This window comes from Eschscholzia californica, unplaced genomic scaffold (genome assembly GCF_041429995.1).
Source record: "Eschscholzia californica isolate CP2 unplaced genomic scaffold, dmEscCali1.0.p SCAF_1, whole genome shotgun sequence".
NCBI lineage: Eukaryota > Viridiplantae > Streptophyta > Magnoliopsida > Ranunculales > Papaveraceae > Eschscholzia > Eschscholzia californica.
Window position 1 is genome coordinate 679,130 of NW_028238198.1, and position 17,612 is coordinate 696,741.

A 17,612-nucleotide genomic window follows, 5' to 3' on the forward strand; every position below is an offset into this window, starting at 1 on the left:
AATTGTGTTTCAATGGGTTGAGATTGGAATTTATAGAGTGAGAAAGTGAGGTGAAGTGAGGTGGGGATTGTTATGGGAGTTAGTTATAATGAGAGAGATGTGGAGATAGTGGGGGTTGTGTGGAGGTATTAGTTTTGACTTTGATTTGGTCAAATAGGAAAATTCAAATCTCAAAATAAGTCTTTTGACACGATTAATATTAGCAACATTTTGAGGAAGATTAATTAATTATTAATTAATGGGTTTAATTAGAAGAGCAAAGTTGAAATGGGATTCCTTTATCTATCTTGAAGTTGAAATGAATGAATCAGCTTGACTTTAATCCGCCTAGCTGCCCGTCATAGTAGCATCTATTTTCAACCGTCAGAGAGGCGTCGAAAAAAATTGGTGGCGATCTTGTGGTCGGATTTTACGCCCACTCATCTAGAGAGACAAAGTGCGACCAGTTTCATGTTAGTCTCACGTCAACTTTTTTTAATCGCCTCTAACGTTATCCACATCATTTTTAGAATGTTTATATAAAAAAATTTGTGATAAACACAAGCTAATGTAAGTATTGTTCAACAAAACATGTTCTCATTTGACAATTGACGAAAATGTTATAAAAGTACAGGTTTTCCTTTTTCTACGTTCATAAATAGAGGGTTATTAAGGCAAACCCTAAAGATAATACTTTTTTTTGTTATAAAATTGTGTAAAGTGGTTTCTGTGCTTGTGATATTATCTGTTTTGACACATTAGAAGTACTTCAATTGAATCCGGTTGCTGGGATTTTAAACCCACACATCAAGGGAGAGAAAGTGGTGTGAAATCCAATGATGCGATCAATTTCGTGTCATTTTCACGCCGAATATTTTAACCTCTATTCACGTCTGCATCTCATTTCAAGAACATTTATCTGAACATTTTGGGATATCACTACATACAAACAAATTTTAAATATTTTTAGATATAGGGTAAGATGTATGAGAAATTTTTAATTGTGATATCCATAGTCAATATATTTTGGAATGAATTCCCATATGATCCACACAAACAGTACAAGAACGGCATTAATGAGCATCGTAGAGCGTTCTCTCCACAAACATGACCTTAGTTCAACAAAAAAAAAAAAAACATGACCTTCACAATTTTTGTCCCTCAGCTACGCTCCTGTATCTTTTTTAAAGACGTTGTCTAAATATCTCCATTGAAATACATTAAAATGAACCATGTTATTCTACCAATTTTTTTCCATTTGACACATAATTTTTTTTGAATAAGATGATTAAATTAATAATACGCAAGCGAAAGAAGTACAAAAAACAAGATCCACTCGGCAGCTAGGCCAAGCGACCGAGACAAGAAAAGCAAAAACAGAACACGACATATCATAAACAAAAAGACTTAGGCATCCGCGCATTTTACAGCGACGAAACAAAACCATCCCACGACTCGACCATGGAATTGAACGAGAATCCTTTAGCCCACTTGTATGATCTACTCCACTGGTAAATAAGACATTTAGCCGCAAAGAAGATATACTCTGGAGTTCGGGACTTATCTCTGAAAATGCCATCGTTCCTAGCGGTCCAAATCGCCCAAATGACAGCTTTAGGGATAATGTTGATGATAGCCTTCTTGTGTTTGCTACCCTTAAATCCTTTCCAATCTAGCATGAGATCGCTAACGGACCCGGGAATACACCAAGCACCACCAAAACTGCTCATGAATTTGTTCCACACCCCCCTCGTCTTGTCACAATGAAGAAAGATGTGCTCGGATGATTCTTCGTCTTTCCCACAAAAACCGCAACGGTTAGGCGAAATGAAGCCTCGCTTTCTCAAATTATCCATGGTTGGGATCCTATCCCAAAGTACAGCCCAAATAAACACACTCACCCTCATGGGTATGTTCTTTCTCCAAACATCTCTAAAAACCGGATTGGTCTCCACCTCCTGATTAGACAATTGAGAGAACATCGCTCTAACGGATAAGTCTGCCTTATTCGGATCCAGATTTGAAACCCAAATCCTAGCGTCTGGATCGTCGGACAGGCAGCAAGGCTCCAAATCTTTTAGAAGACAATTCGCCTCCTCCACCTCCCAATCATAAAGCCCTCTCCTAAAATCCAACCTCCAAACCTTTGAATTGATATCAAAAAAATCACAAACAGTCCCATCCTTCATATCGGAGAGCGCGAAAAGGTTTGAGTAGGTTTCCTTCAGAGAAGCATCCTTAATCCAAACATCCCCCCAAAAGCTCGTGTTCTTGCCGTTCCCGACCTTAATTTTTGAAATTGATTTGAATTTGTGCCATCTTCTGAAAATCCCCCTCCAAACCGAGACCCCGTATGCTTTTTTAGGAGGTTTCGAGATCCACCCAAGCTCCTCTACCCCATACTTTTCCATTATAATTCTCCTCCATAACAGATTTTTTTCCTTGCCAAACCTCCAAAGCCACTTAGTTAAAAGAGCATCATTCATCATCCTCAGGCTTTTAATCTCCAAACCTCCTTGATCAATCGGCCTACAAAGAATCTCCCAAGCCACCCAATGGGTTTTCTTGTTGTCCTTCTCGCCATCCCAAAAGAAGTCCTTGAACTTTCTTTCCAACTCGTTGCATACCGAAACTGGAGCCGAGAAAAGAGATAAAAAATAAATAGGAAGAGCCGATAAGACCGCCTTAATAAGAGTCAATTTCCCCCCTCTGGATAAGAGTCTTGCCTTCCATGGAGATAGGCGTTTAGCCACCTTCTCCAAAACTGGGTCCCATAGGTGTTTTGATCTATATGAGAAGCCCAGGGGCAGACCTAAGTACGAGATAGGAAGAGATGCTTTAACACAACCAAAAATCGTGGCCAAGTCGTCTAACCCCTCCACCTTGCCTACTTCAATCACTTGGCTCTTACCGAAATTTACCTTAAGACCGGAGGCCGCTTCAAACCAAATAAGAGTATCTTTTAACTTGCGAATCTGGTTGATGTCTTCCTTAATAAAAAATAATGTGTCGTCCGCAAATTGAAGATGAGTGATAGACGTACCATTATCTGACACCTTAAAACCATCGAACCAATGGATCTGTTCTCCTCTTTTAATCATACAACTCAAGACTTCAGCCACAAGCAAAAAAAGAAGAGGCGAGAGTGGGTCCCCTTGACGAATCCCCCTGGAATTCATAAACACTGATGAAGTTGTACCATTAATCAAAGCCGAGAATGAAACCGAAGAAATACAATTGAAAATCCACGTTCTCCACTTGTAATTGAAGCCCATCTTGATCATAATGTCGTATAAGAAATCCCAACTGATTTTGTCGTACGCTTTTTCCAGGTCAACCTTTACCATAATACCCGAGGATTTCGATTTTATCTGAGAATCCAGCAGCTCGTTAGCTATTAACACCCCGTCCAAGATTTGTCTATCGCTAATAAATGCCCCTTGATTCGGAGAGATAATACAATCCAGAACCGACTTAAGCCGATTAGCCAAAACTTTAGAAATGATCTTGTAAGGACCCCCTACCAAACTTATTGGTCTATAGTCATTCAAAGATTCTGTGATGTCCTTCTTGGGAATAAGAACAAGGAATGATTGGTTCAATCTCCAATCCAAGCTTCCCGAGAACCAAAATTCCGAGATCATCTTCATAAAGTCGCTTCCAATAATGTCCCAGCATCTGTCATAAAATTTGATGGAGAAACCATCCGGCCCCGGGGCTTTATCTTTCGCCAAATCCTTGATTGCGAGAAGTACCTCCTCCTCCGAAAAAACCCCCTCGAGCGACTCCGCTTGAAGATTCGAAATCGACGGCAAATTTAGACTACCCACCCCAGGCCTCCACGTAGCTGGCTCCTTGTAAATGTTCGCAAAATGCTCTACTACCCTGCTTTTGATCTGTTTATCCTCCATAATCAACTCGTCGCCTACTCTCAAAGCTGCTATCCGATTTGATCTCTTTCTGCAATTAATGATTCCATGAAAGAACTTTGAATTCCTATCTCCTGCCTCCAGCCAATTGACCCTCGATTTTTGTCTCAAACTGACCTCCTCAAGATGGAGTATTTTCTCCATTTCCGCTCTCATACTTTGCCTAAGCTTTAGATCTTCAACACTTAAATTCGTAGTTTCTTCCAACTTGTCAAAATTATGAATCCCCTCCTGAAGTCTGGCCAAGCACTCCTTCTGGCTTTTGAATTTTTGTCTCGACCATTTCTTCGCCTTTTCTTTCACAAAGTTCAATTTAACCCAAAAAGAAACATTGATATCCATCTCCTCCCACCACAATTTAACCTGAGGTATGAAATCCCCATCCAACAACCAGATATCCTCAAGTCTGAAGGGAGGACTACTTGAAGTCATGACATTAGATTTCAGAAGAATGGGGGCATGATCTGACAAAGGCTTTGGAAGAATAATTTGAGAAACTGTAGGAAACCGATTCTCCCATGCTTTGTTGATTAAGAATCTGTCTAGCCGACTCATCACCGGAATCGATTGATTATTGGACCATGTGAACGCCATCCCATTCCCCGGAAGGTCAATGAGCTCATTTCTCCCTACCCATTCATCGAATCTCTTCATCTTAGCTGTGATGGAATGTTTATTCCTTTTCTCACAACCAAATCTAGTAACATTGAAATCCCCCCCAATACACCAAGGAAGATTCCAACGATCATACACTGAATCCAATTCCATCCAAAAAGACTCCCTAAGAGAAGACACACAAGGGCCATATACCGAAGTCGCCATCCATTCAAAACCATCAGAAACATTACATAGCTTAAGGGAAATTGAAAAACTACCCAAGACCCTGTCGGAGCAAACAAAAAAAGAAGGATCCCACATACACAAGACACCCCCTGCCGACCCAGTAGCCGGTAAAGCACACCAGGCCACATTACAATTTCCCCACAGACTAGAAACAAGAACATCATTAACACTAACTAACTTAGTTTCTTGAAGAAACACAAAATTTGCCTTCATCTCCAACCTTAACTTCCTAACTGCAGCCTTCTTTTTAGCTGCTCCCAACCCCCTGATGTTCCAGCTTAGGAAGTTAATTGACATAATCTAGACGAGTTACCACCCTTGAACATGACCTGGTCCTCCTGCTACCTCCTGATTCTGACTCCTTCAACGTCCACTTGAGTCTTCTTGCCTCCCTTTCTAACTTAGATGTTGTTCCTGCCCTCTTCTGACCGCTGCTCTGATCTGGAGTCTTATCTCCATCCATTGAAACCCTATTCTGATCCGGAGTATGAATGACCATGGCTAGGTCGCACTCCATGGGCAACACCTCTGTATCTTCATTTAACCCTTCTGTTTCACCCACATCCATCGGATTGTTAACTTCTGGTCCCCTGATAGCTAAAGGTTGAGTAAACATTACCGCCTCCTCTTCGACCTTATCAAAAGTCTCCTTTACATCTGATCCTATTAGCCTTAACAGATTCTCCATCTTCCCTTTGGCCCCTTCAAAATCCACATCAAAACCCAACTCCTTACCTGTTGCCAAGAAATCCTCCATCCTTTGTTCCATACTCGTGTTTATCAAAGCAGCTGATAGATCATTAGAAGGCACACATGCTAGAGTGACGGCAGGAGAAGGAGGAGAAATAACCCCTGTCCACTCTCTGTCTAGGGTTATACCCTTGAGAATCCCTGGTAAATCCTTAACCGTGGTGCCCTTAAAAGAGTTCAATAAGGCCTTGCCCAAGTCCGTAACCAAAAGAGAGGGTGCCCTTGGAATCTTCCTGGGCTTCCTGCTTCTCTTTCTAGCTCGGAAATACATCTTAACTCTTTTCTTAGCTGGGCCCGTCTTCTTTGGGCCCCCAAGTCTTACCCCAGGCCTCAGACCCACATTTTCGACGCACCCCTCTAAAGTTTGAATTTGATTCGTACCTTCACTCTCCTCTGAAAAGTTGATCGGTTGTTCATCCACCAAGTCTTCTGACGAGATGCGACCTTGAACTATCACCGAAGAAGAAATAGGATCAGACCCCATCGGCCATTTCTCTTTCCTAGGATCCCTGAATAAGCTAAGGAAACTCGAATCTTCAGCATTAGTCAACTCCTTGGACTGCTCCCTGATGTACTGGTCTGTGTCACTGTCGCCTCGGTCTTCAACATCGGACGAGTGAGCTGACCCGAACCGTGTCTGACCACTCTCCGGCGACACCATAGTTTCCGGTGAAAAAACACAGTGAAGAAAAACTTCCACCACATCCCCTCTGTCCAGGAGAATCAATCTCTCTGGGATTTTGGAAGTAATGTCGCACCTAATGAAAATAGAGGCGAAAGCAAGAACCTTAAAGCTCTTAGTGTCTTCATCTATCATCAAAAAGTCTCCAAACGTCTCACCAATATCATGAAACACCTCTTCATTCCAAAGGTTGAAAGGTAACCCAAAGATCTTCACATTAACCTTGCACATGGACAAGTTGACTTGATTACAGTCCGGATGCCACCGACGAAAAAACAGCCTCTCGACCTGAGACATAAAAATCTCGCCTAAATCCAACAAGGGTTTCGTATTGTATTTAGTCTTGATAACTGCTCGCACCCTGTTGAAAGGGATCAGGGATGCCTCCCCAGTCTTCAAAATCCCCCTCACTAGGTCTTCCACACTCCCCCAATCGTCGACTGCATACGTAGCTTCCACCAAAACCGTGTCTTCCCAACTGATGGTTCCATTAGGAGTTAAAGCCATATCAGAACAATGAGGGTTAAAGGATTTAGCAGTCTCTCTGTAGTTGATGATGGGAGGTTTCTGTTGAAGGAGGGCTGATTTATAGGAGGTTGAGTGTAGTTTTGGTTGATGGGAAATATTCTGAAGCTTGCATGCATTGGCTATGGGAAGGCAAACTATTCCCGGTCTGTTGACAGATGTCGATGAAGATAGGGTTTTAGTCATGGATTGGCTGGTGTTTAGGTGGGAATGATGAGGTTGATTAGGGCTGGTTTTGGCCGTTGACGAAGATGAAACGTTGGTTTTAAGAGAATAAATGGTCTCGGGAGTATGAGTGGGAACCGGTGGTTGGGATTGTATCGAACCTCTCATTGGATCCGGCTGAAGTAAAGGCCCTTTACTATTAATCCGTCGGAGAATAATAGTCTTAGATTTCTGGGAAAAAGGAAGCGTGAGATCTAGGTGATCTGCAATGATCTTCCAAAAAATGCCATTCGCGCCAGCTGGGAAACAGAGTGAACTCTGGGCGTTCTCCTTGCCACCTGTGCGATATACTCTGATGAACGGGCCGAAATTGTTCTCCCTCGTCTCCCAGAACCAGACGACTCCATTATCTCTACATCTTCCCCTTCTGTCCATGTCCTCCTTCCAAGACGAAAATTTGTACGCCTTTGACCTAACGAAGCATGCTAGCCCGGAAATCCCTTCTACCGGTAGATTGCATGACCACTCCATGGAGTTACGAATTTCCCTAACCCTAGTGAAATTAGGGTTCATCTTCTCGAACCAGAAGATCTTCTTGTCCACCTCCACCGAGAAGGAAGACTCGTTCATGGCGAACCTAACAGTACAAAAACCAAGATATCTCTCTCCTCACTTTCTCTCTCCTCACTTTCTCTCTCCTCTCCTTGTATTACCAAAATTTTCCATTTGACACATAATGATTAAAATGTTCACGTTTTCCTTTTCTTACATCCATATTTGGAGTTAAAAAAAACCCTAAAGAAAACTTTTTTTTTACATCCATGTTTTGTCATACGATGGTGTAAACTGATTTTAAGTTTTCTGTTTTTCTAAATGTTGCCTTGTACACTTGGCCTCTACAGTGGAAGACTAAACTTCTTACTACTCAAGTCAAGGATTGTTGGCAACTGATTTTAAGTTAGTACTTGATAGTGATACTATTCTGTTTTAGCAGATTTATGATTTTAAACCTCTTACCACTCAAGCTAAAGATTGTTGAAAACTGATTTTAAGTTGGCAGTGATACTATCTGTTTTAGCAGATTTCTGATTTTAAACCTCATCAGAAAATAGTGTTTAATCTCCTACAGAGGACACTACACTTTATCTTCACACGCGAAATTCGATACCTAATATGGTGGAGGGGGGTGGGAATCGGGCGGGTATGGGTGCCCACGGGTAGTTTTGTCTCGGGCTCGGGCAGGTCGGGCACATTTTCAAAATGGCTATTAGGGCACTCGGGTGTAACGAGCGGGTAGTTTTAAGATTCCACTTGCCAAAGCCCGCCCATGCCCGCTAAATGATGCGGGTGACTCGGGCTTCGGGCAAGCGGGTGTCTGGTAATTAATACCATGCCTCACTCAGCCTATATATTAATTTCTAAACTCTTCTCCTGGTACAAAAGAGCAGATGTGGGGCCGAGCTTTAAAAGGTATGATGATGATCAAATTTTCAATTCATTCCATAAAACTTAACTGAAGCTCATTACTTTTTCAAATCAAATGATGTGGGACTAAGATATTATATCTTTGTTCAAGTGCCTTTGTCCTTGTTAATGAGACTTTTAGTCCCGCATTGAGAAGGCTTTGTGAGAGAGGTGGGGTTTGTCATTATAAAAGTTTCGACTCTCTCAAGCATATTGAAGCTTATTAGTCCCACATTGAGAAGGTTTTGTGAGAAATGTGGGTGGTTGTGGTTATATAACTTTTGACTCTATGTTAGGTTCACGGTTTATATATCTCATATTAAGGAGGATATTAAGGAGGATTAAGGAGGATGTGAGAGTAATCTAGGGCCGCCACTCCTAACTTAAGTAGATATAAGAGCTTGCAACACTCCAATGACATTTTAAATAGTAACCAATGTGGGAATATGTGAAGGTTGTGTTCTTTGTTTTAATATTGGATAGCCACATTGGAAATTAGTAATAAAACCTCCATGGGTTATGGTTATAAAGCCAATGACTCCATCTGGTAAGTGTTCAATAGGCCCATAGAAAATACAAAGTTTTGACATTCTAGCTACGGGCGTCCGTCGGGTGCTACTATGCGGGCTCGGGTGCGGGCGGGAGCACAGATAAGCCTATTCACCGCGCCCGCCCGTTATAATTCCTCGGGCTGGGTGGGTCATACCTGTCTCGGGCATGGCCGTCCACGGGTTATTCCGGGTTCCGGGTGCCAGTAACGGGTGGCGGGCTGTCGGGTTGAATTCCCACCCCTAGGTGGAGCTACCTCTCAAGATGTTGCCCCATCGAGATGGAGTGAGCCCTTGACATTTCTTTTATGGCGGGAGGATAAGCTGGCTGTTAGGGGGACCTACTAGCAAATAAAGATGTTTACTGAGGATCACTCAAAAGTCACTAAAATGGCTTCCATCACTAATCTTCTTCTTCCTCTCCGACCGACCCACGATTCTTCTTCTTCTTCTTCAACCACCACTGTAATTTCTCTCAGTAGAACTTTTCACCATCAAAGTAGTAAGAAGAAATACTCTTCTTCTTGTTTACTGAGAAGAGCAAGTTTCATTACTCTGAGAAGTAAAACAAACACAACCCTTAACCCAATTAAGAGCAGAGTACTCTGTTCTTCATCATCATCATCATCTCTTCCTTCTGCTCTTCTATTTGATTGTGATGGAGTACTTGTTGATACTGAAAGAGACGGCCATCGAATTTGTTTCAACAACACATTTGCTCAAGTAATTAAATTTCTTCTTTGATTCCTTCCCTTCTTCAAATTGGAACTTGGGGTTTTTAATTGGGTTAAGATCTGACCTTAAAGTTGCAATTTTTACTACCATTTAGCTGTTTCTGTTTGTGTTTAAGTTCTTAATAAACCTGAATCAAATTAGGTCATTAACTTTTGTCTGAAATAATGAAACAGAGGGGATTTGATGTCACTTGGGATGTTGAATTGTTTGGTGAGTTACTCAAAATTGGGGGTGGAAAAGAAAGGTAACAACTCCTCCAAAGTTTGGTATGTTTGTGTTTCTTTTTATTTTAAATCTGACTCGAGGTCTGAATTGACTTGAGTAAGACTTCACAATGTTTGACTCTTGATGTATGACTCGTACTGATGGCTGATTCGGTTGGTTTTGGGTCAATTTGATTTCCTTTTCAAACCTATAAAGTTGGATCTTTCTATAGTTAATGCAAAAAATTATAGCCTATTTACTTAATTACATATTCGATATGGATCGCTTATAGGATGGCGGCATACTTCGACATGACAAGTTGGCCGGAGAAAGCTCCAGAGAGCGAAGAAGAAAGAAAGGAATTCATAGCTTCACTCCACAAGCAGAAAACTGAAATGTTTATGGACCTTATCGAGAAAAAGGCGTTACCTCTTCGGCCTGGTGTAGCAAAGTTAGTCGCTCTTTTGTGGTAACTTCTTTTTGTCGCAACTAAAAGTTTCGTGTTTAATACACTTCATACTAGAGAAACAACCTTTTGTACATATCGGAATTCAAACAAACTAATCTCTGTTACCAACTATAATGATGTTTTATCCGAAACCATTTCCGCAATTAGAACCGTCTTATGTGATGAACTATTTAATTGAATATGCAGACTAATTGATCAAGCTTTGGAAAAGGGAGTTAAAGTTGCTGTATGTAGTAGTTCGAGTGAGAAGGCGGTATGCTAGTCCGACTCGACTACTTGAATTGTGTTTGTCATTACCATATTCATAGTGCGTGGGTTGTGAGAATAGCTCATTCTCGGACGGGAAGATGGACGTCTCATGACCTAGAATATAATATCTAGGGCCTCCCTAAACCCTAATACACAAACTTAATATGGGTAAGGTGCATTTGTTGAAATAGCTAAAACTTCCATAATATAGCATGCTTTATGGGTGTAACTAAATTCAGAGAGTATACCTTCCACTTACCTTTTACTTTTTTTCTTCTATTCTGTTTAATTACATCTTTAAATGGGTATTAGATGAATTTAAACTAGTATGGTAATGAAAGATTCGTGTAAAGTGTATTATCGGTGATAATGGTTATACTTAACACGCTAAATCCTGATTACAGGTCTCGGCGATAGTTTCTAACTTGTTGGGTTCGAAAAGGGCAGAGAAGATTGACATATTTGCAGGAGATATCGTTCCTCTTAAAAAGCCCGATCCTGTAAAACATTCTTTCTCATTTGGTTTTCTATTACCTACTATTTTATTATCCAACTAAGTTTAGACGTCTCTCTTATTCTCTTCTTGTGGTGTAAAAATAAGGCGACGTTTATTTCTTCTTCATTACCCGTTTGTCATTGAGTTCTTTGTTGTTTTTGACAGGCTATCTATATTTTAGCAGCCAATACTCTGGGTTTGAACCCATCAAGGTATACCTAGTTTATCAAAAGAAGAAAATTTACGTATTTTGAACAAAGACTTCATTTTTATAGTCGTAAAGGACTTAACGAAAATTCTTGATCTATATGTCATGATGATTTGTTATGTTGATTTTGTGTAGTTGTGTCGTGGTAGAAGATAGTGCGATTGGTCTTGCAGCAGCAAAAGCCGCTGGAATGAAGTGTATAGTAACAAAAAGCAAGTAAGTTTCGTTTTCTCTCTTATTCGCCCATCTCACGAAGTGTACGTAAATAGATGTTCTTGCTAGTAAATTACGCTCGTATACATGCACTTGTACTGGAGCAAGAGCAAAATGAGTTTGAGATCATCATATTTCCCACATGGAAAAACTGTAAATGAAAACCCTATGTCCGTAATCACCAGATATATAACAGGGAAGGTTAGTTACTTGGTTCTCTTTATACATATAGATCGTATAGATGTTCATTTATTGTTGTTAGTTAGGCTAATTTTTCGTCGTTTATTTTTGGTATCTGGATGCAGTTACACGGTCGATGAAGACTTTTTTAATGCAGATGCAGTATTTGACTGCATTGGGGATCCACCCGAGGAACGTTTCGATTTCCAATTCTGCATTAGTCTTTTAAACTAGAGTGTAGTGGTTCATGTAATCCTCTTCAAGCTTTCAACCAATTTTCTCTTTTAAATCCCTTTGTTCTGACTGTATTCATGATCCGATCATGTTATTTTTTTTGATATTTCAACAAGAACTTGTGAGAATTGTATCAGTTGTTCCAGGTTCTGAGCCAGTGTAATATTCTTTTCCCGTTCATCGGGTCACAGGTGAAGCAATGAACTACTCTATTTGAACTCAGAGAGAGAACTGAAGTCGGACTGTTTCAGTGTACGACACTATACATCATATGGACGGGAGATGTTACAATTATTTAGAGGATTACTTATAAGATGACATGCTGACGCACTTTCACCATAAGACAAAGTTTTTCAAAGTTTGACTGCAGTCTCGACTCTTTTACCCGAATGAGTCAGCATGTCATCCTTTAAGTAAGAAATTTTAAATAATTGTGTTCTTACCGATATAATACACATAAAAACAGTGTAAGTTGTATAAAGCATTCATAATTACCTTTTTTTTTTTTTTATGAAATTCATTCATACCTTAGAAGGCCATGATAACTGACTTTCATGTATATAAATTACATAATGTAATACGGTAAATCAAAACTGGTTCGATGAGGGAAAAAAGTCAAGAAAAAGAAACCAAAGATTTGACCTACACCAAGAATTAATGGTACTAAAGAAATGCTATTTGACCCGAAAGAGTGTGCTAATTACATGACGAAGATTGATGTGGTTGGCTATCAATCTATCATTGGTTGGACCATGGAGAGAGAGAATGCTCTTACCAATGGGAGGCGGCATATCTGTCTTTGGCATGTGGTTGGTCTCTTTAATTTCGGGTCAGATAACATTTCTCTTTGAACAGGTTGTTTTTATGAAACTAATGACACAGAGTCATACTCTTTATACAACGGACACCACATGCCCGACATGACCATATGGCACCAATGGTCATGTCTTGTAACCCTTACCCAGGAACCTAAATTTCTAAATACCATCCATCATACGCACGAATTCAAAAGGTTGGCACATACAGAGCTGTGTTTGTATCATCACGGTCCGCTAGCCACCCAAATCCTGAATGAAAAACCATCTAGAGTCGACCCTAACACATAAACGTACCATCCCTCACAGGCGCGCAACCGTATGGTTGGCATGGCCTGTGATAGTGTATGTGCCAACACGGTCCGCTGGCCACCCAAATCCCGACAGGGAAACCATCGCCCAATAGAGCGGAGCCTCACACAAAAATATAAGTGGTTAACGTGCACCATGGTGCGCAGTACGCATAGAAACATTTTGTGGCGCGCTTGCGGATAAGTTGAGTGATAAATCCGTTACAAACAAACAAACTTGGATTCTGCCATTAGGGGGGGCTGATCACTCACTCACTCTCTCTCTCTCTCTCTCTCACTTGATAATGGCTTCTTCAATTATAGCAATTGCTTCTCCTTCAACAACAACAACAACAACCAATCTTCTTCTTCTTCTCCGACCAACCACCACCAACTCTTCTTCTTCATCGTCGTCGACCTCTTTTCTCCCCATTTCAAAACTTCCTTGTCTTCATCGTCGTCTAAGCACAACAAGCTTCTTCTCTCTTGGTTCTCTGAGAGGAGGAATAAGTAAAATAAAGATAAACCCTAATTCACGTAAGGGTAGTGTAATCTGTTCTGCTTCTTCTTCTTCTTCTTCTTCTTCGACTCTTCCGTCAGCTCTTCTCTTCGATTGCGACGGTGTTCTCGTGGATACTGAGAAAGACGGTCACCGTATTTCTTTCAACGACACTTTTGCTGAAGTAACATCTCAGTTTAATTTTCACCCTTTTATGTTTTCCCCCAATTTGTTGAGGAATTTGTTAACTTTATTTGGGTTTTTATTTATCAAATTGGGTTAGTTTAAGTTTGCAAATTTCATGAATTGGGTTATTATAGGTTAATTTATTGAATTTGGGATTTGATTTTGTTTTATACAGAAAGAATTGGGTGTTACTTGGGATGTTGATTTGTATGGAGAATTACTCAAAATTGGGGGTGGAAAAGAAAGGTAAGAAAGAAAATCCCCATTCTAAGCTAGTGTTTGTTTTTTTCTGAGTTAGATTTGAAGTCTGATTCTGAGGTCTATATTATTATAATAGAATCTATACTATTTATATGTTAGTTGCTTTGATTTGAATTGATTGTTGGTTTATATTTTGGTATGTTTTAGGATGACAGCATACTTCAATAAGACTGGTTGGCCGGAAAAGGCTCCCAAGGGTGAAGCAGAAAGGAAGGAATTTATAGCTTCTCTTCATAAACGAAAAACGGAATTGTTTATGGTACTCATTGAGAAGAAATTGCTTCCTCTTCGGCCTGGTGTCGCAAAGTTAGTAAATATATATGAATTAACTTCATTGTCTTCGTTTTACTTTAAAGGAGTCGAGTTCTTGAATTGAGTCTGCGATTATACAGGCTAGTTGATCAAGCTTTGGGGAAAGGAGTAAAAGTTGCCGTATGCAGTACTTCAAATGAGAAGGCGGTATGTGAATCAAGTCCTACTTTTTTTAATCGGTTTTGCTACCAACAGTTAACGCAGACAGGGTTGTTGCTCAATCTGTTTATCACTTTCCTTGACGTATTCATGATTGTTTCAGGTCTCTGCTATAGTTTCTTGCTTGTTGGGTCCCGAAAGAGCAGAGAAGATTGATATATTCGCAGGAGACGTGGTTCCGCGTAAAAAACCAGATCCAGTAATACTTTCACCCAATTTCGATTCGAGCTTACTGATTTGTCCAAGTTTCCGCCTCTCATCTCTCTTGTGATATCTATGAAATCGTTTTTCTTTGTTTCCCCCTCACATGTTCATAAAGAGGGAATTGAATTCCCTTTTGTTCTTCGCAGGCCATCTACATTTTAGCAGCGAGTACTCTGGGTGTTGAGCCATCGAGGTACCTGATCAAGAAATCATCTAAAGAAGATAATTAAGACTATATAATCATTTCCATATGATTTTTAACTTCTAAACTTGAACCTACTAACTACATATCTGTACCGTCTCGTATTTTGTATAGTTGTGTTGTGGTAGAGGATAGCGCCATTGGTCTCGCAGCTGCCAAAGCCGCAGGCATGAAGTGTATAGTAACAAAAAGCGGGTGAGTTTCCATCTTTACTTGTCATTACTACCCGTATGAGCTTCCATACACAGTATCATATTCATTTATATGTACATAGATCAGACAAAAGTTAAATCATCGATGTTTGTTTGACTACTTCTGATGGCGGCCATCCCACCAATGGGCCTCACGGCCAACCCAATAACAGACCCAACAACCAAGATCTCATAATAGGATAAGTTCCAGTTTAGTAGTTAGGGTTACCATATTTAGAGTCCTAGCAATCAAGGAAAGTATCCTTAGTAGTAATCTTCTTTCTTTATTTGAGTCTATCTAGGAAAGTCTAATCTCTATATAAGAGAAGTCCGGTATGTCTTGTTAAGTATTGAATTGAATCATCAAAACAAAATCTCCTTGATTGCATCTTCTTCTTTAATTATTTCAGTTGTTCTTCGTTTATTTATCGTTTAATCGTTATTTTATCCGCTTTATTTCATTATTTTAGTTTATAACAATGATGGATTCCATTACTTTTACGCTTCCGCAACAATCTACATCAACTTCTTTTTGGTTGTCTGCAGTTATACGGCAGATGAGGACTTCTTGAATGCCGATGCAATATTTGATTGCATTGGTGATCCGCCGGAGGAACGTTTTGATTTGGCATTCTGTTCTAGTCTCTTAGAGAAGCAATTTGTAAGTTAGAATGTTCGAATCCTTGTAATCCTTCTTAAGATATATTCGTTCTGTTTTCGATCTTGTGTTTCTATCCATGACAACCATGTAATTTATATTTTTAATGGAGAAGAAGAAGAAGAAGAACAAATAAAGTATGAGAATTTTTACATATAGATGAACAGAAATTCTTTGTATATTTCAAGCTGTGAAGAAAATACAGAACACTATGACATTCATCATCTTCTTCATAAACAATTTATCATCTAGCTACTAAACCCTAAATTATTCTTATTCTACTCATAAATGGTTCAAGATGAAAAAGCTCTTGAAATGTTCTTGGTGACAAGTTTATAAACTGCTTCACTTGGATGAATGGCGTCCCAAAATAAGTACTCGGAAGAATTTGAACAAACTGGAGTATAAGCATTACATAAAGGTCCCATTTCTACTAGTCCAGTCCCACAACATCCTCTGTTTGTCTCCACAAATCCATATTTCTTCGGGTTTTTGATCATGTCGAATATTGAATCGTATAAATTTATATACTTAGTTGTAGTTCCAGGAAGTGATGCTTGTAGCGTAGTAATCAGATTCTGAAGTTTAGCATTATATGAAATAGTATCTCTGTTCTCGTCATCTAGACATATACGGTTAGCACCGAATTTTACAGTTAGTTGAACCGGTACACATCCAATGGGAGCAAGCCCAGGAATTGCAAAAGTTCGGCATCCAAGATCGTATAATTGCTGCCATAATAAAACACATTAGCCAAAAAGAATCAATTATTTCGAAGTACAATTCGGAGTATATGTTACTACCTTAACTACACCATGAAGATTTTGTAGTAGAAAATCGTGATACGCAGAAATGTTATATTCAGATTGCCTAACGGGTGTATAGTAGTAATTTAAAAGTAGATCGTTACTTCCTGCACTAATTAGAACGAAAGCGCCATTGATAATCTTATTAGCTTCTTGTTTCCCTACCACCTTCTCTAATCTTTCTTTATAATTTTTGAAATATGTTACTTGAGACGATACCGATATAGCATTTGGGATCAAAGTTGTGAGATCGTCAAAACCTGATCCAGCGGAAGCAAAGTTGACACCAGTACGTAATTCTTGATCAGATAGGGATGGGTCTAAGAAAGGAGGAACCAACTCTTTGATTCCAAACTCCGAAGCTAAGAAGTCAGAAACTAGTTTTCCATTTGAAAATCTTCCGCTCGCAACATGATTAGGAAATTCTTGTCCATAAGGAATATGATCGCTTTTGAAAATTGATAGGATGAAGTTGTTATTTCCTGTATCAACTGTCGAATCACCGAAGACAAAAATTGCGGGAAATTTTGGTTTACTAGTACTATCTTGGCATATACATGTGGTGATACTTGTGATACCAATGAATAGTAGGAGATTGAAGATGAGAAAAATGGTTGAAGAAGCCATAGTTGAAGAACTTTTCTTATGAGGAGAAATGGTTGAAGAAAGCTTGATGGGGTTTGAAATATTAAACCCCTTTATAATTGTTGAAGAAATGGATTCTGTTTAATTCTTGATCAGTCAAAAATAAGTGTTTTAAACATTTATTCTTACTTAAAGTTTTATAGAATCATATTTTAAAGATTTTGTATTGTAAACGATAGAAGATTTTGTATTAAAAAAATGCCAAAGATTGATATATTTGCATGAAATATGGTTTGTTGTAAAAGATCTCATACATAAAGTCTTTACCCGAATTTGATTTTAACTTAATAATTTGTCCAAGTTTGTGCCTCTTATAATATGTATGCAATCGATTTTCTTTATGTAAGATATAATATTCTAATTATAGCTTCTTTCAATAGGATGGGCTCGGCGGCACAACTTTAGGGGGGCTAATGAGATACCATATGTGGCCGGATCGGATATGTCTTGTCGGGCTGGACATTCATAATTTCATAAACATGACATTTTTTTTTTGATGAAAGTTCATAAA

General features: G+C 39.4%; 3 protein-coding genes across 3 annotated transcripts; 2 read left to right on the forward strand and 1 right to left on the reverse strand.

The window, feature by feature from the left end:
- Positions 1–9,140: 9,140 nt before the first annotated feature.
- Positions 9,141–12,057, forward strand: LOC147562890 (CBBY-like protein). The gene is made up of 8 exons (XM_086632180.1): positions 9,141–9,608; positions 9,794–9,864; positions 10,117–10,275; positions 10,480–10,546; positions 10,947–11,042; positions 11,204–11,250; positions 11,382–11,462; positions 11,765–12,057. Exons 1-8 carry the CDS (start codon positions 9,243–9,245, stop codon positions 11,871–11,873), a joined length of 996 nt encoding a protein of 331 aa, XP_086488306.1. The 5' UTR covers positions 9,141–9,242; the 3' UTR covers positions 11,874–12,057.
- Positions 12,058–13,188: 1,131 nt separating this feature from the next.
- Positions 13,189–15,804, forward strand: LOC147562891 (CBBY-like protein). The gene is made up of 8 exons (XM_086632191.1): positions 13,189–13,661; positions 13,839–13,909; positions 14,072–14,230; positions 14,317–14,383; positions 14,499–14,594; positions 14,746–14,792; positions 14,916–14,996; positions 15,539–15,804. The coding sequence occupies exons 1-8, from the start codon at positions 13,284–13,286 to the stop codon at positions 15,660–15,662; spliced, it is 1,023 nt and encodes a 340-aa protein (XP_086488317.1). The 5' UTR covers positions 13,189–13,283; the 3' UTR covers positions 15,663–15,804.
- Positions 15,805–15,943: 139 nt separating this feature from the next.
- LOC147562892 (GDSL esterase/lipase At2g31540-like) lies at positions 15,944–17,083 on the reverse strand. Its single transcript, XM_086654029.1, has 2 exons — positions 16,454–17,083; positions 15,944–16,381 (listed from the first exon to the last, which is right to left on the reverse strand). The coding sequence occupies exons 1-2, from the start codon at positions 17,081–17,083 to the stop codon at positions 15,944–15,946; spliced, it is 1,068 nt and encodes a 355-aa protein (XP_086510155.1).
- Between the last annotated feature and the right edge of the window lie 529 nt (positions 17,084–17,612).